This window comes from Helobdella robusta (assembly GCF_000326865.2).
Source record: "Helobdella robusta unplaced genomic scaffold HELROscaffold_68, whole genome shotgun sequence".
Lineage (NCBI taxonomy): Eukaryota > Metazoa > Annelida > Clitellata > Rhynchobdellida > Glossiphoniidae > Helobdella > Helobdella robusta.
The window spans coordinates 816,516-840,010 of NW_008705387.1; the positions used below are offsets into that span (position 1 = coordinate 816,516).

At 32.9% G+C, this 23,495-nt stretch overlaps 4 protein-coding genes across 4 annotated transcripts; all 4 read right to left on the bottom strand.

Annotated features, from left to right (window-relative positions):
* Positions 1–155: 155 nt before the first annotated feature.
* HELRODRAFT_115778 (hypothetical protein) lies at positions 156–6,156 on the bottom strand (the record flags this gene model as incomplete). Its single annotated transcript, XM_009030456.1, has 11 exons — positions 5,960–6,156; positions 5,475–5,939; positions 5,077–5,250; positions 4,588–4,683; positions 4,259–4,410; positions 3,874–3,971; positions 1,779–1,905; positions 943–1,097; positions 657–735; positions 437–547; positions 156–261 (listed from the first exon to the last, which is right to left on the bottom strand). The coding sequence occupies exons 2-11, from the start codon at positions 5,823–5,825 to the stop codon at positions 156–158; spliced, it is 1,449 nt and encodes a 482-aa protein (XP_009028704.1). The 5' UTR covers positions 5,826–5,939; positions 5,960–6,156.
* Positions 6,157–8,394: 2,238 nt separating this feature from the next.
* Positions 8,395–10,378, bottom strand: HELRODRAFT_181206 (hypothetical protein; the record flags this gene model as incomplete). The annotated part of the gene is made up of 3 exons (XM_009030457.1): positions 8,395–9,401; positions 9,773–9,995; positions 10,073–10,378. 3 exons carry the CDS (start codon positions 10,376–10,378, stop codon positions 8,395–8,397), a joined length of 1,536 nt encoding a protein of 511 aa, XP_009028705.1.
* A 4,302-nt stretch (positions 10,379–14,680) lies between these two features.
* HELRODRAFT_181207 (hypothetical protein) lies at positions 14,681–15,097 on the bottom strand (the record flags this gene model as incomplete). The annotated part of the gene is made up of 1 exon (XM_009030458.1): positions 14,681–15,097. The coding sequence occupies one exon, from the start codon at positions 15,095–15,097 to the stop codon at positions 14,681–14,683; it is 417 nt and encodes a 138-aa protein (XP_009028706.1).
* Positions 15,098–19,686: 4,589 nt separating this feature from the next.
* Positions 19,687–23,033, bottom strand: HELRODRAFT_181208 (hypothetical protein; the record flags this gene model as incomplete). The annotated part of the gene is made up of 3 exons (XM_009030459.1): positions 19,687–20,727; positions 20,842–21,019; positions 22,978–23,033. The coding sequence occupies 3 exons, from the start codon at positions 23,031–23,033 to the stop codon at positions 19,687–19,689; spliced, it is 1,275 nt and encodes a 424-aa protein (XP_009028707.1).
* Between the last annotated feature and the right edge of the window lie 462 nt (positions 23,034–23,495).

Below are 23,495 nucleotides of genomic sequence, written 5' to 3' on the forward strand. Positions count from 1 at the left end.
AATCATGGAACCAAACAAAATAATCTGCAGTCACAGACTGTTATATGAAAAAAAATCACTGTTAATAATTCATCGTAAAACAAATGCAAATATAGAAGAGTCAGGCATGTAAGAACCATGCTGCCGATTGCAAACACAAAAGATGATACAAATAACTAGAGGAGGGACAGACCGTCATTTTCATCGACTCCGTACGGCAGGGTGTTGAGGTTGTACCTGTCCCTCATCAAGTCTCCAGGCCTGTTGCGAGTCCAAAACTTTCTGCACGGCCAATTCATCATTATTTATCAAATATTTTTGGTTGAAACATTCAACAATTGGTGCATACAAATTATTGTATAGGAGATAAAAATTAGGAAGGATCGAAATACGCAGATGTTGTTAGATCACTAAAACGGAGAAAAATGCAAAGACATGGAGAGGAAGAAACACAAACGTTGTATGATCGTTGGAGCCAGATGCCAGGATGTGACCGAGCGGGTGCCAGTCCAAGCTCCACACCATCGTCTCGTGGGCATTCTCTATGCTGCCCACCTCCTTGTCGATGCTGGCAAACCAATCATTTGAAAAGTGAACATCACAACAACATTACAACTTGATAATAAAATTTTTCTGGTTTGGATTTAATGCAAAAATGACAAAACAGATGAACTTACTCAACAAGCCAATAAAGTATCGCCCCATCTGAACCCCCACTTGCAAACAAACTTTCATGAATCGGATGCCAGGCTATTGCTATAAATAAAGTGTCAAGTTCATTTATTATGAAGGTGTTAATCCTAAAGTTTATTTGCCTAATTAGTTAATTGGTGAAAATTACATAAGCAACTCCATTTATAAGTCATATCATAAGAACCCTTGAAATAAGAAGCAAAACAACGGAGTTGCAGTGAAAAAAACATAACAAATATTTAAATAACACAAAATGGGATGTGAGCTTACTTGTCGCTTCCTTTTTGTGGCCTCTGAATAGTTGGACCTCTTCCTTCATGTTCCGAACATCAAACAACTTGAGCAGGTGGTCTCTGCTTGCCGTCAGCAGCCAGTTTCCATTTCGGTTCCACTTCAGATCCATGACAGTGTGCTTGTGAGCATGGCTGCAATGAATCATTTTATTAGATTTGCCCTTAAATGCCGACACATTTAACATGAAATCATTGCTGAGGCAAAGCTGTGTTGCAAGCGGACCACAGCGGGGACATCGTGAGCATCACTTCCATGTTTCAGCGTGGCCAGTATTAGCAGCGTATCTTCAAAAGCAACACTCAAACCTTCATTATTCTGACACAGTATTCTTGATAGTACCAGCATTTATCTTAAAAACAACTTTAGACATAGAAAGTGAAAGTTATGCCTTTATAAAATTTTCGTTTCTTTTTTACAATTCATTTGCTATTCCATTGTTATGCCTAATTGTACACATCCTTCTGGTTTCTCTATAACACATTTTTTGTTAGCAAATAAATTCAACTTATTAATTAATTTTATGCCCAGTTCAAACTAATCCTTTGGCATTTCTTCTTCTAAAGTTTAATCATAGTTTTCTCACACTGAATTCTTAAGATCAGATCTTTCTTACTTATTAATGTCTGATCATTATTCAGTTACACTTAAAAGTTCTCATCAGCTAGGCAGCTTTTTATAACTTTCTGACCGGTGAGACACCCACCATTTATTCTTCAATTGGTAGGCAGTTGCACGATTGAAACATAAAGTAAGCAAATGCTTAAAATAGAAAAACTTGAATATAAAATTAATTAATCGTCGGGTGGACTAACATGGTAACAAGGGCCTCTCCAGTTCGCGGGTCCCACAGTTTGACGGGTTGTTGTGCGTCCCTGCTGCCCGATGCCAGCAGGCCCATGTACGGGTGCCAGTCGATGCACCTCACATCTGCACCGTGTCCTGGTAACAAACGTTTGCAACGCTGGGTTATAAAATCGCTCCCAACCGTATGAACTGCACCGCACTGTATTAACTGCACCGGATTGTTGGCAATAATCAATTTAAAGTATGTCTTTTCAATTTTCCTTACTAGAATTTTCTGGAAATTGTTCAATTTGTTGAAGATATAATTATCAAAAGTCAACTCGAACATTTAATGAAGCTGTTGTTATCCGAATTCAGGCTTTACTTCGATTTTTGTTTTGGTGTTTTGTGATGTTGTCAAGAATTTGGCGGGTTATTGGAGTTGCATGTGTTGATTGCAAGTGAGATTTGATGGCTTCTTTTCATGTATACATTGTGAGACGTCTTGATAGTGAAGTGGTCGTAACATTAATATACGAATGTTGTTGACACGCACAGTCGTCAATAGGGCATTTAAATTCATATATTATATGATTATGCTTCAAAGTAGAATCGTCTTTAAGAGTGCAGTTGTTCTTTAAGACCAATTGCTATGTCTTACAATTCTTGTGGCATGTCTTGAGTTTTATTTTATTAGTATCACAGATTAATAAAGCATTTCTTTTTATGATTTGTTTGAGGACGACTTCGTCTATTTTATGTGCCGTTGACATATGATTTCTGTGATATAGAACTATGTCGTTGTCATTGTTATTCTTAAATATCTTGCTATAGTCTTTGTTGAATGTATATTGGTCTTAAAAAACAACTGCACTCCTAAAGACGTTTCTACTTTGAATTGTAATAATGTAATATATAAATTTAAATGCCCTCCTAATGACTGTGCGCGCCAACAACATTCGTATATTGACGTTACGACCACTTCACTATCAAGACGTCTTACAATGCATACACAAAAAGGAGCCATCAAATCTCACCTGCAATCAACACGTGCAACTCCAATAACCCACCAAATTCTTGACAACAACACAAAACACCAACACAATACATCTAAAAACTGCAGAAGCTGTCCTAATAGATATGAATAAACCCCAAATAAACATCCAATAAGGAATGATTGAATCATTACCAACTCGACGCCTTAATACTAACTTCAATAACAATGAAGAACAAAGGAATGACAACTAAAAAGATGAAGAATATGATACCAGCTAATAAACTTTGCTAAAGAACTTTGCTTTGTTTAAAGAAACTATATAGACTTGCACTGAAGATGATTTATAAAAAATCAAAATAAGGCCTATCTGCATGATGAATTTGGATAACAACAGTTTCATTAAATTTTCCTGAGGAACTTAGATAATTCTATTTTAAACAAATTGAACAATTTCCAGAAAATTCTATTAAGGAAATTGAAAAGACAAACTTTAAATTGATTAATGCCAACAATTCTGTAAAATTCATACAATACTGTATAAAATATGGTCCCCTTTCAATTTATATATATATATATATATATATATATATATATATATATATATATATAAACTATGCTTTTAAAGAAATATTTCTTAAATTTACCTTCGTCTCAAGTTTCTATACCTGAGTTTGTTAGTCGGGCGCTGGGGGATTTTTTTAGAAAAATTATACAAAAGGAGGCTGAAAGCAAAAATAGGTTGGAGACTACTGGTTTACAATTTGTCATTTATTAAGCAAACTATTTTGAACGTCAACAAGTTTTAGCAAAAAAGATATGCCAAAATGCCTTATTAAAACTCATTTACCACCGATGAAGTAAAAAATAAACACAGCTATATTCACCGCAGATATAACTAACTTACCTACTGCCAATGTTGATAAAAATTGAAAAAAACAGGAAACAATTTTAAATAAACTTACCAAAACTAAGGCTACCTATCATGTAAAGTATATTAGCCGGAGAGCATAACAAAAAAAATAGTTAACTTTATGAAGAAATTAAAATAATTATAATAATAGTTAACTTTATGAAGAAATTAAAATAATCAAAATTTCTGAAGTAATGCATAAAGGAATGTTGACAACCTCTCAGTATTCTTTCTTCTTCACCTCTCAGGAAGTCCCAAATTCTGACGGTGGCATCATCGGAGCACGAGGCGTACTTCTGGTCAGATGGACAAAAACTAAAAAAATATAAAAATTAATATTTCAAAAGAATTACATTGAGTAGGTACCAAATGAGCCAGTAGAAAAAATTCAACTCCTAATGGTTAACAGTTTTTAATGATAGCAACTCAATTCAAAAGAAGAAAAGTGAGAATTTAAAATCCTGGCAGAAAGATGATGGCTTACACTTGTAAATTAAACGTATAAAAAACTGCAACATATTGAATAAAATTCAATAAAACTAGCGTGTGTACAGTATAAGTGTAAATACAAAATTAAAAGCAAACAAAGGAAGAGAGCGCACCTCAGCCCTCTAACGGCCTCTTTGTGGATCTGGTACATCTTGACGTACTTCATGTTACTCTGCCAGTACTTGATGAAGCCACCATGGTCAGCTGTGATCATCCACTGGTCGTTGCGACTCCACACCATTGAACGAACAGGACACTCATGGGCCTGCATAACATTAATTTAATACTAGTAATCAATTTGAAATGAAACACACTTCTTTCAAATTTTATTACTTAGCATTGTTGTTAATGAAAACAATTGCAATTTTTAAAAGCAACAACTTGCTGAAAATTTTGTTAAACTTTATAGAATGAGTTTATTAATAGTTAATGAAAGAAAAACCTGAAGTATAGTTTCGAAGCTAAATGTCAATCCATGCCACAACGTGAACTCACCACTCGACGCACCCGTCACCAATCGACGTCCCTCTGGCGTCCACTGGTTAGAAGTTCATTCAATTTATATTTATTTAATATAAGTGAATTCTTTTATGTGTTTTATTTCATTATTTTATTTTGTTTAGTGCATTTATCAATTTTTCGTAACAAGCCAATAGAGGTTATTTCAATTTATTTGATTTAATGATTATAGTAGGTTGTATATTCATTGTTATTTTTCTTCTATTTAATCTGCTTTTTCAATACAAATTCAAGTTTTGTTAATAATGTTATGCTTGCAATAGGATTTCAAATAAACTAAAACATTTCTGTTTTCATTCATCTTACTGCAAAACTACTCAGCAGCATAATCTTCTTGAGCATAAACTTCCTTTGAAGTTAAACATTTCCTTAATGTTAATCCCTTAATAACTAGAAAAAAAATCTCTGCAACCTTGACAGTGAATATTGGACATTTGACTTTGTTCATGGCCATCCTGATGGACCTGGTGCAGAGGCAATTGATCGGGTTGTCGAGGAACGCTGGGGGAGGCAGCATGAGGTAGTTGTACATTTGGTCAGGCTGGATACAAGGTCGGTCTCGATGGTCATTTTGAAATATTCGACCCTACAAAAAAATGATGATTAGTAATCCTGTCAAATATGAATGTCATATACATAAATACAAAACTGCATCATGACTGTTAATAATAATGCGTTAGGAACATCAACTTTGTGTTATTTAAACTAAAAATACTTCAACATCATAATTTTCAATTAATTTAGTTTTTCTCTGCCAAGAAAATTGTTTAAATTTAAAATCATGAAACAAGAAATTAGCAATCAACATACATGTAGCCAATTAACAATTGAAGGATTATAGTCCACAGTTTTTCTGATGTTAGTTTTACTCCTCATTCTGCGACCATCATAACTAACAGCAACTTGATTTGAACCAGCAGATGAAGACATGATGATATTTGTCGACATCGGAGCGGGTACAATTAATTGATTTCCTAATTGATCATTAACATTATTAATGCTAACAGGATCGTAATTCCCATGAGTCGTGGAGAGTTCTTGAGAATTTATAACAGACTGCTGTGGTGATGTGAAACTGGACTGCATATTGTTGCCACCAGCTGCATTATTATAAAAAGCTTCAGTGTTCTGATTTTCGATAACAAGAGACATTTTGATCATTAAATAATTTTAATTATATTATTTATAATGTTATTTAATCTTTACCCTTTAATGTTTAATACTTTAATAAATGGTTAATATGTCTAATCACTCCAAAGCTACTAATCACGACATAATCCCTATTCGTTATCAATTAAAAAATTGAAATGAGAGTTAATCAGCTCAAAAATAATATGAATTTGAATAGAAATATTTGTTGTCCGGTCTAATACCCAATTCTGCTTTTATAATAATAACTAATTAATTAATTAATTAAATATTAGCTAATTAATAATCTTCCTTAGAAAGAGTTCTAAAAGCGAACGTGAATACACACGAACACAAACAGAAGTTACGCTGGCAACGAATCACGAACGACAACTAAGTTGGTGAGGTTTCTCAGGCTAAAATTTTTCTTTGTAATAAATTTTTTTATTATAATGCATTAGTTTATTTTTTGTTTTGTCATACATTCCAACCATGGATACAATATATACATTATATATTATTATATTATATATATTAATAAATATTATATATATATCCATAATTCCAATTAACGTTAAATATCTTCCAAAGTTATATTAATAAGTCGTAAAAACTCAACAGTGTATTATATTGTAAAACGTATATATAGTTAAAGTTAAGACATATTTTAATTTTTATAATCTTTTTCTTTTTTTTTGCCCCTTATCCCTCCAGAACATTGGCGACCATTGACCTCCACAAAACCCGATCTTTAATACTTTGTAGTAGTTGGAATGTGGTGATATTCAACAAAGTTGCTCGTGCCCCTTTCTTTTCTCATATATCTCCATATCTTGTTCTCTTGCACTGGCTACCTATAAAATATAGAATAATTTTTAAAATTTGCACATTCATGTATAAGTCTCAATCTAAATTATTTCCTAAGTATTTATCAGATATATTAATTGAACCTAAACGCCCCGGTTTACGATCGCCTTCTTCTTCTTGCTTTTTCTTAACTCGTGTTAAACACTCTTTTGCCAAATCTGCTTTTGCTTTTTCTGGTCCTTTTCTCTGAAACTCTCTACCTTCTTCTTTGACTACTTCTCCATCACTTGCAAAATTCAGAGCGGATCTCAAGACCCATCTGTTTTCAAAATTCATTGAGGAGCGCTGTTGAACATCGCGGAAATAGCGCTTTATAAGCTAATTGATTGAGTGATTGATTGATTGAAAGTGACGCAAAGACTTCACGAATGTTATTTGTGGTTGACCGCGATCTCTTCTCTCTTCAATCTTTCCAGTAGTTGTTAGATCTTCCATTTTTTCCCTCCGTATAAGGCAAACGCAAAACTTCTAATGCCCCGTCGGATTTATTTGTAGTAATTTCTTCATTTTATAACCAGAATGTTTCAATACATCATCATTGGAAGTTTGAAAGGTCTAACTGATTTTCATAACTTTTTTTAAAAACCACATCTCAGCAACATCATTCCGTTTTCATTTTTTTAGAAGTCTTCAAGGAATCAGAGCTATGAGTGAGCAGAGAATAGTAGTTATTGCATATGAACATTAATGTTAAAATGAGATGGCATGAAGTGAATTGGAAAAAGAGATTTAATACATTCGAATTCGGTTTGGGTCATATTGAGCTTGTGTGGATTTGTTTGTAGATATCATTGATCGGCAAAGTTATAAACGAGATCAATTATTTCAGTTATTCCATGTATATGGGAATGCGTCCATCTTTACTGAGACCAGCCATTTGCATGCAATTAGATGTAGCTTGAAGCGTCAGCAAGTCATTGAAATAACAATTAATGTTCCAAAATATATGTTCATTTATATTGTAAATAATTAGTAACCTAGTTTGTAGTTTTCTGGTTTATTATAAAGAAGTGAATTCAAACCAGCTACCTAACGTGTGTATGTTGGAAGTGAGCATGGGAACGGGAATTGCGGAAATTTCCGGAAGTCTCTCTCTCTTGCTCTCTCTCTCTTTTTTTCTTGCTCTCTCTCTTTTTCTATATATATATATATATATATATATATATATATATATATATATATTAGGGTGGTCCCCAATTACATTGGAAGAAATAAAACGCGTAATTTTTCAGGTCTTACCATTTTATTTGTTTTTCTCATATATAACAAGTAATATGATAAAATTTTATTGACCATGGACAAAATTTAGAGGTTGCCTAAGCGAGTCAAAGTGTCCTGTGCTACCACCTAATTATACGTATTAGCATTTTGTTGCAAAACATGACAAAACTGCTACAAACTACCTGATAAAATTATTATGTCCAGTACCCATTGTCACTGTTAAACCATTTAGTTGTTAAGGAGATGTATTTCCTCCCACTAATGTTTTTTTCTTTGGGTTTGGATACTGGGTACAATGGTACTCAACAACTTGCAGAAAATACTGCTTTTGTTCTTCAGACGATACTATTGCTCTGTTAAAATCCTGCATCAAAGCAACTCATCTCTCTGCAAAATCATTGACTGGCTTTATACCGCTTACAACTTCAAAAGCTTTCTTGTACTGTTCATCTTCTCTCCATTCGGAGAGTCTCTTGTTTCGAAATGAGTGAGGCAGTCCGAGGATTGCAAAGAATTACATGGTGTTCGAAGACACAAAGTCTTTGACAGACATTTCATCAGATATGTCATTAATATTCATCTGCAATCTTTTGGTGAAGTCGTTGGTTGTTTTTGATTCCACTGACAGTGCATCAACCATCAACACTTTCTCCTCATGAGAAATCTGATCATCGAAAAACACAGCTCCAACAAGTTCCTCGCTAACATACCATAGATGTCTAGAAAGTGCGTTTGCAGTGGCAACAGAAACTTCACAGTCTACATCTCTGAATTGTTGGATTCTCTTTACCAGCAGGAGATCATGTCTAGCAGCACTAAGAAGATCTGGAGCCGTGAACCTTGATCTAAGATACACAGAGATGCCAAAAACGATGAAGCGACAGATTCCTTTTTCTTCAACTCTTGTCAGCAGAAACTGATGACGATACATGTACAATTTAAAAACGTATATTAGTCTCGCCATCCAGCGTGCCCTATGCAGAGCTCCAGGTTGCAGAACTCTGACTCCCCTTGGCGGTGTCTCTCCCAGCAAAATAAGTGAAAGCTTCAGTAGTTCCCTGTAATCGCATCTTGGCTGAAATTGTTCAAGTTGCGTTAGGCAAAAGCTAACGATACCTTCTTTGTGTTGTTCAACGTTGCTGTTCATGCTTTCATCATTCATAATTGTATGGTAACCAGCTTGGTTAATGCTGTTGAACTCATTTCGAAAGCGCAAGAAGAGTGCTATTTCTGGACCTGACGTATTAGACGACATGCATGCAGAAAACGCATGCTCAAGTATTATTTCAGATATGTGGTGACGGCAAGCTATGTGAAGCACGTTACGTCCTAATTTTTGTTGCAGCAGGGTGCATGCTCCATTTTTCTTTCCATTATTACTCGCTGTAGTGTCGAACACTAATGCCTTAACAGACTCCTCTAGGTTCCATTCTAAGAGGCATTCGTGCACTGCTGTAGCCTGTCTCTCCCCTGTACTAGATTTTAGTTTTGGAACTGATAAGAGCTTTTCAACTCCCGCTCCTGCAACAACAATGGAAGACGATCAACTTTCTGATTAACGGTCAAATCAAGTAAGAGCTTCCCATCCCAATGGACAGCCAAAAGAACGTCTGGAGAAAAATTCCTTCGAATTCCCAACGCAAGTTCTTGACGATGCTTATGCCTTGCTCGTCGAATTGAGGATCTATTGATGGCAAGATTTCCAGCATTTAAGCCAAGGTGTTTGGCAACTCCACTGATGATGTACGTCGCCTTTCTATCAGAAGTCTTCGTTCGATCAAGTGCTGCAGCAGTTTTCCTGCTAACTGCACAATGTGGACGGGACATCGAGAAGCTTTTCCTACTTCGTTTTACCTGCACACGTTTGGCAATGCTGTCTTTTTATAATTCACTTTCTGACAATGAATCACTGGAACTGTGCTTTATTTCAGCTGAACATGCACCGGCAGTGATCTCTTCCTGCGCCTGGACTGACTTTAATTTGTAGTTCTCCTGTCTTCTTTTCCTTTCATACGAGCGTGCCTCTTTCAGCGCCAGATTCTTATCTATACCACTCATATAACCACGCCGTCCCGGTTCCCTTTGTGCCAGCAAAAATTTTCTGTCTTCTTGTATCTGAATCAGTTCAATAGCATTAGCATGTGCTATATCAAATAGATCTTTTCGTGAATGAACGAATGCTTGTTCTTGACGTCTTTGAGCATCTGATTTCTCTTAGAATGTATCTTTAATCCTTGCCACAGTTTAAACATATCATCCAGCTTCTTAATGGCGTTGTATTCTTGAGTTGTAGAAATTCTGGCCCGTTGCCATATTGGAAATACCTCTCTTATAACAGCAGTCTCACTATCGCGAACTGTCATTTTCTCTAACAAATGAATGTACAGAAAGCGACGCATCACTTCACCTTTTGCTGGTAACTTGTTACCCAGAATGGCAGTTTTTAGAGGCTGGCCTAGAAGATAAATATCCTGCTTCTTTCTTGTTGACTCAGCCATGTTGTTTACTTTTTCAGACAAAGATCTGTTAATAAAAAACAAAGACGTTGTATTAGCAATTTGGATTAATTATTAGGCCCATAAGGTAAAACTTCAGAGCCCTTGGGCGACCTCTAAATATTGACCAATTGACCTAAGATTTTACACCAAGTATTACCTAATGGGTGGTAACAAAATTAAGGGGTAAGACAAAAAATTAAAAACTTTTTAATTTTGGGGACTACCCTAATATATATATATATATATATATATATATATATATATATACCACAAATTCAAAATTGGGTGGAATTGATATAGGAAGGAAAACTGTCAAAGATCTCAAGTTTGTAGGCTATATAGATCTTCTTGCTTTCAGTGAAAAAGGTCTACAGAAGTTAATTGAACTAATACATGCTGGTAGAAAATATCACTGGTTGCATCTCAACAAAGACAAAACGAAGTTGATGATTACGAGGAAAGGCAGAAACAATGCGGAATTTTAGATAGAATCAGAAAAACTCGAACAAGTAGACGAGTTTGTGTATCTTGGCAGTTTCATAACCTGTGACAACAACTGCACAAAAGAAATTGACAGAAGTAATGTTTGCATTATTGAAGTAAATACGGAAAAGTGGAAATATATCTATAAAAACAAAGTTGAGAATGATAGAATCTTGCGTTTTTCCGAGCTTGCTTTATGCATGTGAGACATGAACAATAAAGAAAAAAGACAAAGACAGACTGGAAACATTTGAGATGAAGTGTTACCGAAATTTGTGAGAATTAGTTGGAGGCAGAAAGAAAAAAACGAAACCATCAGAAATCAACTTGGATGACAAAAAAGTGTATGTGACATAGTCAGAGAAAGAAAATTGGGGTTTTTTGGACACATTTTTAGACATTTATTTAATTTATTGTTTTAAAATTGTCTTAGTTTTGTCTTCGCCTTTGTTAAACGTGATAATAATAATAACCGACTGGCTAGGCTCATCGCGTTGCTATAATACGAATTTGACAAACAGTGGACGTTTACTTAATCAAAGGAGATGTCGTTACTCAATTAAATTAAATTTTATTTAATTATCTTTTAAATCGTTCTTTTTGAAACTAGTACATATGGACTACACCTTCAAACATATCTTAACGTTTTAAAATTTATGGTACAAATTTCTATTGCTTATAAATGTTCTAAACAATACTTGCTTTTAATCTCCATTCAATTACAATCTGTGACCACCTAATCACTTTTTTAAATGTACGAATTTTCTAACATCAATTCGATCATGAAGATAAACGTTTTTTTCGTCTTATGCCTGAGTTTTACCACACAAATAGAAGAGGGTTTAAAACTGAGCACGGACGTGGCAAATCACTGTTGATCTTATTCTGCAGATACTTTAGAGCACTACCTCTGAGTACCTTATACATCAAAATAAAAATTTTGTAAATTATTCTCTTAGTAACAGTTAGCCAGTGCAATTCTTTAAGTATAGGTGTCACATGATCATCCCATCGACCGCCAACCACAACCCTAGCGCACGATTTTGCAAAGACTGCAGTACACGGATGAACTTGTCCGGCAATCCATAATAAAAACTGTTGCAGTAATCAACTCTCGAGTGAACAAATGCATGAACCAGCGTAGAGACGTTCAATGATCCACGAATTCGATTCAATATTCTAATCTGATGAATGCAATCTCTTGAAATATATGTATATGTGCATAATTATAGATATATATATATATATGTATATATATGTATATATATATATATATATATATTATTTGGAAACTTATAAAGCGCCGATTATAACACTTACAGTGTTCTCATAGGCGCTTTACTGCTTTATAAAAGAAGCAAGTTTTTAAAATTCAGATTCGAAACAAGTGTGTTTTAAGTTCCCTCTTGAACTGACCCAGTGATAATCCAGTTTGACGCAAGCAACAAGGAAGAGCATTCCAAACAGATGGACCACTTACAGAGAAATTACGCGAACCAATCTTAAGCTTGGTCACAGTCGTGACCAATGTATTAGCCCTACTCGATCTCAAATCATAGTCACTCAAAATCTCATTTGTTTGCTAACATCTATCGGCCAAATATTTGGGTGCCAAATTATTCAGACATTTATAAACCATATCAGCAATTTTAAAAATAATTCTCTTATGAATAGGTAGCTAGTGGAGGCTGATTAAAACTGGCGTAATATGGTCACAACAGCTACTGTCGGTAACAGTGTTGGCGGACCTATTTTGAACTGATTGCAGCATGGCTATTTCCTTTTTAGAAACACCATACAAAAGACTATTAGAGTAGTCAAACGTGAATGAATGAAAGCCTGCATAAGAGCGCATAAATTTTTTATAGTTAAACACTTTTTAATTAGTCTAAGACGACGAAACTGAAACATACACATGGCAGACACTTTTTTCACGTGATCACACATATTCAAACTGCTGTCGATAGTAAATCTAAAGATAGTTGAATTCCTGCAAAAATCAATCACAGTGTCATCAATTTCAACTGAATTTAAGTCAGTCTGTGACAGTCTTTGCCACGTACGAACGGGAAGTAAGTTTGTTTTGGACTTATTTATTCGAATGCCATTTTGGTCCATCCAAACATCAATCTTAGAAAGACATTTAACAAGTCTTTCTTTTAAACCAACAACAAAACTAGGTGGAGTGCTGGCAACCAACTGAATGTCATCGGCATATGCGAATTCCCTGAAACCAAATTCATTCACCACATTTAGTACATCAACCGTGTAAAGCATACACAACAGTGAGCCCAGCACAGAACCCTGTGGTACTTCAAATTGTAGAACCTCACTATCAGAGAGGACATTATTAAAACAAACCTGTTGAGACCGATTGAAAAGATTTGATCTTAACCAATCTAACGCTGAACCACTAATACCAAAATAGAAAGACGACGAAGAAGTGTATCATGCTCAACGCAATCGAAGGCAGCACTCATATCAAGGAGAGCTAGTATAGAAATCTGTCCAGCATCTGAAGCCTTAAATAATTCCGATGTTACTTGTAGTAACAACGTCTCAGTTGAATGGTGCTGCCTATAGTTATGATAGTTTTTTGTGTTGCAATATGATTGACCAGGATTTTGTTGATTGCGAGTGGAAACATTTTGTGGATGTTATTGTAAGTTCGATGAGGCTGTATATTCCGGTTGGTGTTAATAGGAGTCTTGGTACAAATAGCACATTCCCAATTGATTTGTTGGATAATATTAAGGAGAGGAATAGAGTGTGGAGAAGATATTTAAAAACAAAGGACAACAATTTTTTTATAAAATATAAAACTTAGAGGAATTCCATCAAAAGCAAAATACTAAAATTAATAATAGACAACGTGATATTGTTGTCGAATAAAATCAAATCAAATCCTAAAATATTTTGGAATCACGTACGTAAACTAGGTAATAATAGGGGCAATCTTGACTGTTTGGTCGGTATAGATGATGAAGGTAATGAAACTACTTTGGTTGATAATGTTGATAAGGTTAACGCTCTGGCTTCATTTATTGCTAGCGTTTATAGCAATGGGGATGGTGTTCAGTATGATGTTGTAATAAATAAATATGGTATTAAAGAAATGATGGAATTACAAATTTCAAGCCATTCAGTTTACAATAAATTAGTTTCATTGAATAAATTTAAATCTGCAGGCCCTGATGGATTATTTTCACGTGTACTTGTAGAATGTGCCGGTTCAGTGTGTGAATATCTAAATTTTTTATTTAAAATTTCATTAAATTTTGGGTTTTTACCAAGTGATTGGAAATTAAGTTATGTCGTTCCAATTTTTAAAAAAGGATCGCCTTTTTGTGTTAAAAATTATCGGCCGGTATCACTAAGTTGTATGTTATGTAAAGTCTTAGAACATTTTGTTAAAGAAGCACTGTTGCTGCATTTTAACGATAATAGTTTGTTTAGTTCATATCAATATGGTTTTATGAAGGGTAGATCTACGACTTTGCAGTTGTTGAAAATATTGGATAACACTGAACAACAAAAAAAAACTTTTTGCAGATATCTTGGCATACAATAATCCATCTAAGTAAATTTGAACATGCTGATTTCAAATATGCAAACCAATTTTTTCTATCACGTCCCATTTTTGAAATAACTTTGTTTTAAATTTTGTATTTTAATTTATTATTATAACACGTAAGGGATTTTATTATTCACACTAAATTTTTATTTTCGGAAATTTTCGCACAAGTTTTAAATATAAACGGCTTTAAATACTAAAATATTAATACTTATCTAAAAAAAAGATTCAATTGAAAGCCTAATTTATGTAAAAATTTGTTTAACATGTTCATGGTGAAAATTTCTTGACTGTGGATTTTCTCTTGTATTGATGAGTTGATAAATCACGTTGAAGGGTCCAACAATAGTCTGCCAACATCGCTGCACACCATCGATCCTGATAACGTGACTCCATACCTGAAATATCCTGGTGGAAGCGTTCACCGTGTTCGTCATGACTGCACCTAGATTTTCTGGAAAGAAGTCTAGATGGGAGTCGAGTAAATGTATTTTCAAAGACATATTGCAGCCAAGATCTTTGTAGGCACTAATGCATTTTTGTACAATATCCACGAAATTGGCACTTTTCTTATTTTCAAGGAAATAAGATACAAGTGACTTGAATGCCACCCAGCCTCTTTTTGAACCAAGAATGTCTTCGAAGTGTTCATCAGATATCATTTTTCTTATTTGTGGGCCTATTAATACACCTTCTTTTACCTTTGCATAACTCAATCCTGGGAACTTGTTGCGCAGGTACTGAAATGAATCACTGTTGCAGTCTAATTTTTTTTACAAAATTTTTTATAAGTCCCAACTTTATATAAAATGGTGGCATAAGAATTTTTCACGGTTAACCAATGGTGGATGTTGAACATTTTTATTTCCTGGATGCATTTTGTTTCTGATTGGCCAATTCTTCTTAACGTAATGCTGTATCCTATCTCTGCTGTCCCATTCGCATAGGAAGCAGCAGTATTTTGTGTATCCCACCTGCAATTCTGTCAGAATAGCTGCTACTTTTAAGTCACAGCCTATACTCCAATTGTATTCACGATAATTTATTTTTTGCAGAAGTAATAACATGTTTTTGTAGATTTCTTTCATATGAGTATCCTTTAAGTAAAGCTTTTAACTCTGCTGCTCGTCTAGTTGCTCGTGCCCCTTTCTTTTCTCATATATCTTCATATCTTGTTCTCTTGCACTAGCTACCTATAAAATATAGAATAATTTTTAAAATTTGCACGTTCATGTATAAGTCTCAATGTAAATTATTTCCTAAGTATTTATCAGATATATTAATTGAACCTAAACGCCCCGGTTTACGATCGTCTTCTTCTCGCTTTTTCTTAAATCGTGTTAAACACTCTTTTGCCAAATCTGCTTTTGCTTATTTCAGTTCAGAGTGGATCTCAAGACCCATCTGTTTTCAAAATTGTTATATAATTTATATATACATATATAGGGGTTATAGAAATAAACTAATAACAATAAATAAAACTGTTAATAAATTGACCATGTGTTGGCCCACAATCTTCTTCCTTACGCAAACTAAATATATAAATTTGCCAGTATCTCAGCAATTTGACGTGATAGAGCAAAACGGTTTACAAATTTGAAATCAGCATAAAAAAACTGCTTAAGAAACAGTCAATTTCATATAAGATATCTACAACTTGTTTTTTAGTGTAATTGGTCAGAAGCGGTGGGCAATGGGAAGGAGGTGGATGTTATATACACGGACTTTGAGAAGACTTTTGATAAGGTGTCCAATACAAAATTGTTACGAAAATTAATTCTATACAGGGTTTATGATAAAATAATCAGTTGGATTAGAGGGTATTTGAAGAATAGAAAATTTTCTGTTGTGATTAATGATGTCCGATCGGAATGGCGTTGTGTGCAAAGTGGTTTGTCTCAAGGGAGGGTGTTGAGGCCAATTTTGTTTATCATTTACATTCGCCAAACATTCGGTAGAATTTATAGAATATAGTAAAAAAAAAATATATATATATATATATATATATATATATATGTGTGTGTGTGTGTGTGTGTGTCTGTGTGTGTGTGTGTGTGTGTGTGTGTGTGTGTGTGTGTGTGTGTGTGTGTGTGTGTGTGTGTGTGTGTTAAAGATTATTTATGAATGGGTAGTTGCAAATAATTTGTGCATCAATTTAGATAAAACTTGTTTTGTCTTGTTTGGACCAAAGATAAGAACTGACATTGTTTTTCCAATTATAATTTTAAATAATTGTACAGTTAAAAGAGTTCATTCTGTTAAGTTTTTGGGTATTAATATTTCATCCAATTTATCTTGGTTATCTTACATAAAGCTTGTTTCATTTAAATTATTAAAAAAATTAGGTTTAATTTATCGCTTAAGGTTTAAATTTCCGAGGTTCACTATGTTAACTCTATATAACTCTCTCATTTTATCTTATTTAACTTACTGCATTTCTATTTGGGGTTCAGCTTCATTTATTGACATTAGCTCAAAACTTTTTCATTCGTATTTATTTTAATTTACGTAAAATTGATCATATTACTCCATATTTTTATTTAGCTAATATTCGTAGTATTAATCAATTATATAGCCGTCTTCTACTTCTTTTTTTTTTAAATATATAAATTAAATTTCAGTCAATCGCAATATAATGAACTTGCTGCTTCTAAGAATACAAGACGTGAAATCTTACGTCATAATTCTGATTTCTACTTCTTTAAGCCTAGATCTAATTTTTTCCTTAACTCAGCATTATCTTCATCAATGCGTCTTTGGGATTCCTTACTGGATAATGCTAAGGCATCTCCTTCGTTGGGTCTTTTTAAAGCATCAAATTAAAACTTATATTGTCTAACCATTTTACGACATGCTAATTTCAATTTTTCTTTATTAAAATATCTTTTATATTTCCGTTTAATTTTGTTTATTCTTTAAAAATTTTAAATTTCCCTTTGTAATGTCTTTTGATTTCTATGCACAGTTTTTAGTTAAGGTGGTCTACACATACATATGTATCTTGATATCCGGTGCTTTTGCCGAATAAAATTCTGTTCAAATTCAATATATATATATATATATATATATATATATATATATATATATATATATACATTGTTGCGGTTGCGCTTATGTTTGAGAATACCGAGCCAAGAATAGAAATGAGCAGGAGAAGAAAAAAGGGGTCTCATCAGCAGCCCGAATACCTATCAGAATATTTATCGCAGTTTCTTAAATAGCCCGCACAAATAACTTCGTTAGCTCGTTGTGTTTTACATTAATTATTGAGGATTGTTAGTTTTTACTCGTTAGGATTTTCAATCCGACAACATACAGTATTGTCAGAATTCTACCGAATTGTTGGCATAAACCAAACATACACTGAAGATGATTTGTGAAATCTGCATGATAAATTTGGATAAAAACAGTTTGATTAAATTTTCATGATGAACAGAGTGAGTTATTACTTGTTATTGTATTCTTCATCTTTGTTGTTGTCATTTCTTTGTTCTTCATTGTTATTAAAGTTAGTATAAGGCGTCGAGTTGGTAATGATGTAACCATTCTCTGTTGGATTTTAAGATACAAACATCTGAAAATTGCAGAATCTGTTCTAATAGATACTAATAGATATCAATAAACCCCAAATAAGCATCCAACAAAGAATGATTGCATTATTACCAACTCGACGCCTTAATACTAACTTCAATAACAATGAAGAACAAGATGAAGAATACGACACCAACTAATAACTAACTCTGCTAAAGAACTAACTTTGCTTTAAAGAAACTATATAAACCAAACCTACACTGAAGATGATTTGTAAAAAATCGAATTAAGGCCTATCTGCATGATGAATTTGGATAAGAACAAAAAGTTTCGCCATTGGATAAAATACATTGGTAACTGAAATTTCAACAAGTTTCATGTGAACAGTATAAACATAAACACGAAAGACATAAAAAATGCTGGTTTGGAAATTTTATTCACAAATCAAAAAACATTTTTTATATAAATAAAACCAATCAAATAATATTATGGATGTATAATTGGAAATGACAGAAAATTATTACTGAACAACTATAGAAATATATTGGTTAAGGTTAACTGCGTTAAACAGCATGTATATCATTAGATGTTGAAATTTAGATGTTGCAACAAATAAGAAATAATTCCACTTGATTACCTGCTGAACCAAGTTGAGGAACCAATAACATTTCTAACATTCAACTACATCAATAGATAATATTGCTTATTCGTTAAAATTTATTGAATAAACTTGAAAATAAAATTAATGCATTAATTTTTTGACAGCTAACAAAGAGATGCATGAAATGATTTTTATCATTATATAAAATGGATCACATTCTAGGCAAAATGCACATGGGTCGTAATAAGATAGGTTTGGTAGAAACTAAGTTAAACATTATTTTAGATTTAGACTGAAAATGTGAGCGTAAACGTTTAAATGCACATTGTTCAAAAAGATATTATTTACATTCACACCCGTGATCAAGAGCACATTCATTAGATGGCAAACAAGTGACGTTACGTTATTTCATGTGTGTCTTTATACATGTTATGTACGTTACGTAATCTAAAAAATATATATTTGTTAGAACGCACATAGTATTATTCAGCTATAGTAAGAAAATGAATATACACGATTTAAAAAGATTTTAAAGTTTAAAATATATTGAATCTAGAATTGCATTGGTTATTTTAAGGCCAACGTAAGTGAAACTTTCAAATGGAAAACAAAGGCTCAATTTCTCACCGGATCAGCACGATGACGTAATAAATAACATAAAACCGAAGTTTAACCACCAACAAAATGGATAAATTAAAACAAAAACAAATTTATGAATTGAATAAATGAACAAGAAATAAATATAACAGAAATAAAATTTATTATAAATAGTAACCATAAAAAACTTTATTTTCAGTCATAAGAAGTTCAACCGGGTTAATATTGTAATATGTACAAGTCATATAAAATAAACATAATTTTGCATAACTGATGTGTTTTCCAAGAACAAGATGTTGAAAAATTGAATTAAATTAAATTTGAAAATTTTCCTAATTCACAGGTTTTGAAATTTGGCAACATTTTTTAGTTTGTTTCACAGATTTTTATAAAATTATCACTAAATTAATTTATAATAAATATTGTATGTACACATATAGGATGTGTGTGTTTGTTATACATGCACTCAACAAAGACGCTGTAAATGTTTTAAATTTCACAGCGTCCAATTTAATTGCCTTCCTATCTGAAGGTCGTGAATCTTGATAGATGTTGAAGAGCCGATGCCATATCGTGCTGTGAGATGGAAGGTCTACCAAAGTAAGGATCAAACAAGTTGGTGGGCGAAGAAATATTGCTGTTTGTCAAATGTTTCTGTACGTTGAAATTGCTCTCTAGAGAATCAGATAACGAGTAAGTACCGACCTTGCACACGTTAAAACTGGACTGGTGCGAAAAATAACCATGTTGGTGATGGATGTATGTGGAGTTGCTTTCAGCTCCATTTGAGACTTCAGATCTATTGGGTGAAAATATAGAGTCTTGGTAAAAGGATTTATCATCGACTCTAGCACTTGGGTTCAGAAAACTGTTTGTTTGACAAAATATTTTATCTTGACTCATTGGATAAGGTCTCAACGAATCAGTTGAAGTGGTGGGCACAAGCGATGGCATGTAATCGGTTTTGTGTTGGTCAGGGGAAATGTTGAAAGGTACGGGATGCGAAATGTTATAATGTCCATTTTGATTGTATTGAAAATTTTTGAATTCTTCGGCACCAGGAAGGCACATAATAAAAGGATTAGAATTATCGTGCCAGACAGGTTTGGGGCGATCGCTAAATTTGGCTTGAAATTCTTGGTTAAAACCAATTTTTCTAATTTCGCTGAGAAATGCGTTATGTTCACTGTCTGTTTTCATTTCTAGATGTCGAAGTAAATATGCTTCTTTAGAAAATATTCTCTTGCAAACTGAACATTCCGACCTTTCCATTCCTTCCGGTGATCGGGGATGCTTTTGTGGCAAAATATGACTTGTCATGTGCTTCATATATCCAGTTTTATGAATGTACCTTTTGTTACAAATTGAGCACAAAAACGGACTATCTTTTGCTGAATTGTTAGAAGTTGTTTCTAAAAATTCAGAAAGAGGAACACCTCCAGAAAAAACTCTCCAGAAATCCGGATGATATTTATGCATGTGACGATAAAATCGTTGGTCACTCGAACAGTGCTTTTCACAGACCTGACATGTTAAATCGTGGGGTCTTGGCAGGACTAAATCCTTGAAAAATGGTTTAAGAAAATAAATAAAATGAATATAAAATTATATATTTTAATGAAGAGAAAAACAGTGATTTAGCGTAAGGCTGTCATCATTCAAATTGTTTGTACTTACCTTATTAGAAGTAGAAGGTGATTCGGAAGATTTTAATTCTACGTTCGTAGTTAGGCTTTGATTTGGACTGTTATTCAAGTTATGGCCTTTCAAGTGTTGCTGCAAACTTGAAAGCTGTCTGAATGACTTGGAACATCCTTCAATCACGCATCGGTAAGGTCTTTCGCCTGCAAACCAACTATTTTATTTCAGTCTTTTTCGATATGTTTATTAAAAGTTATTTTAATTAAATGAAATTTAATAAATTGTTTATTTTATATGAATGTACAATATTATTTTTAGAAATATTGAAAATATCAATATCATCGTCAGTATTTTTCTGTTTTAAAATCTAATGCAACGCAAAAATTGCAAAATCGAAAATTATTGTTATATTTAAAATCAGGACGCAAATAACAAAAATTTGAAAAGATTTGAAATACGTTTAAAATAAATGAGAAAAAGCTCGAAAAATTACTTATATATAAAAATATTCATCAACATTTATTTGAATTATTTTCAACTTATAATTCAAGTATCATATTCATAAAACTTATACCCTTTTTTCAAATAATTGACTAAAATTAAAAATTCAACACTTAACGTTATTTAGCACATGAAATTTTATTGAATTACGGATTTTAAATAATTCCAATATTATGAAAACATCAGATTGCGTACCTAGAAAATGAGCCAACCTATTTTTGTATTTTATAAACAAAGGGTTAAAAAAAGCATGAAGGTCGCATATATAAAAAAAATTTCATATTTTTTTACCGAATCAAGTTTGAACACCAATATTATTTTAATGAAGGCAAAAATTGTGATTTCAAAAGTTTAATTTAACCGAAATTTATAGAAAAAAAAAGAAGGAAAAATTTGAATAAAATTGAAATTGGCACATGTTTCACAAGTTGTCAAAATCAACTCGACGCTTTGAATGGGCGTATGTATCTTGCCATTTAACATGTCGTTCAAATAACCACGATGTTTCTACTTGTTACATATCAACATTATTTTTAATCTCAGCATTGTTACTTAGGTTATCAAAAGAGCGTGCTATTTTTAAAGAATACAGAATGTAAATAATTTTAGTTGAAAATTAATTTGTTTGTTTGTGTTTGTGCGTTTGTTTGTTCGTTCGTTTGTTTGTTCGTTTGTTTGTTTGTTGCTATAACGTCTGTATTGAATTTTTCCTGTTGTGTATAAATGCTTGTTTTTTTATTAATTTATTTTCGTTAATCAGAAGTGATTTTATATTGTGTAAAAACCGCTTAGTCGAGTTGCATATAAATAATCGATTTCATATTTGAAAACTAATTTTAAAACGATATTTAAGACAATTAGTAGCAGACACATGATGTTTAACAGAGTCAACTTTAAGGTATTAAATCGTACGCTACGTATGTTTGTTAACTTATTATTGAAATTTAGCATTTAAATTATTTTTCTTTCTAAACGTCTTTGTAAACGTCTTCGATACAAAGGTAGGCTGCTTTGTTTGTCAACGGTTGCCATTGCTATTCACTTTGTCACACAATTGCTTTAGGAATTTATTATTGGTTTTCATCCAACTTGTTTTTGCACAAATTTTTTGTTTGTTTGTTCTGGGCATTGTTTTTATATTATAGATTTATAGCTTTAGAGTTTTTTGGTCAACACTTTTCAACCTTTTATTTTTTGCTGTATTTAAGAATTTCAGTCTGTTACACTTTTTCAAAACGTTATCACAAAAATTAGCAAGCCACTCACAACACGTAGGACCATTCTAACACACAGAAACAAGGTGCAAGAGAAAATAACAAGACAGAACTTGGTCAATGGAACAAAAATTTTTTCAAAATCAAACTCGATTTGAAGATTGCACCGAAACCCTGTTCATCAACCACCAAAAACCAACAATTAACATGCAAATAAAATTTAATTTTTCGTTTCTTTTACAACTAATTAATCCTCTGCGTTTTGACGCATTCATTAAATTTTTTCCTCCAAGCAGGTTCTGTTGTGTTTATGTCAAACCAACATTTCCTATCCCTCTAATAGTTTGACATTTCATTTTTTCCAGCACCCAGGTTTCACCAATTTTTCTTTAGCTTTTTAGACAGCCCATCTCTCTCTTTTGCCATTGCTATCATCCGTTTGGTATCACCGGAACACCTGGCTTCTTCAGTGATCACACTTCCAGGGTTACATAACTTCGTGACTTGGTCCATCGGTTCTCCGGAGACTCCTAACTTTTTGTTAAACTTCTTTACAGTACTTTACATCTCTGATGTTCATCACATTAATTTTCATCTCCTTATACTATTATTACTACTAATAATAATAATATGAACATTTATATAGCTAAGATTCGCACAGCTCTGCGTTTAGCAGTGACAGAGTTGATTTATAAAGAATAACAAATATAAATTATATATATATATATATATATATATATATATATATATATATACATGTGTGTGTGTGCATTATATATTTCAAATATATTTTACGAATGTTTAAATGTATATACACACATATAAATTTACATAACAATATTCACGGGGTAATAAGCTTATGAGAATGTATACCAAAAATGTTTTCTATTGTTCTGCTCTGACAACAACGAAGCTTTTAGCATACAGTTTCATATTTATAATAAATTAAAATTGTTTGTGCTTCTATTTGAACAA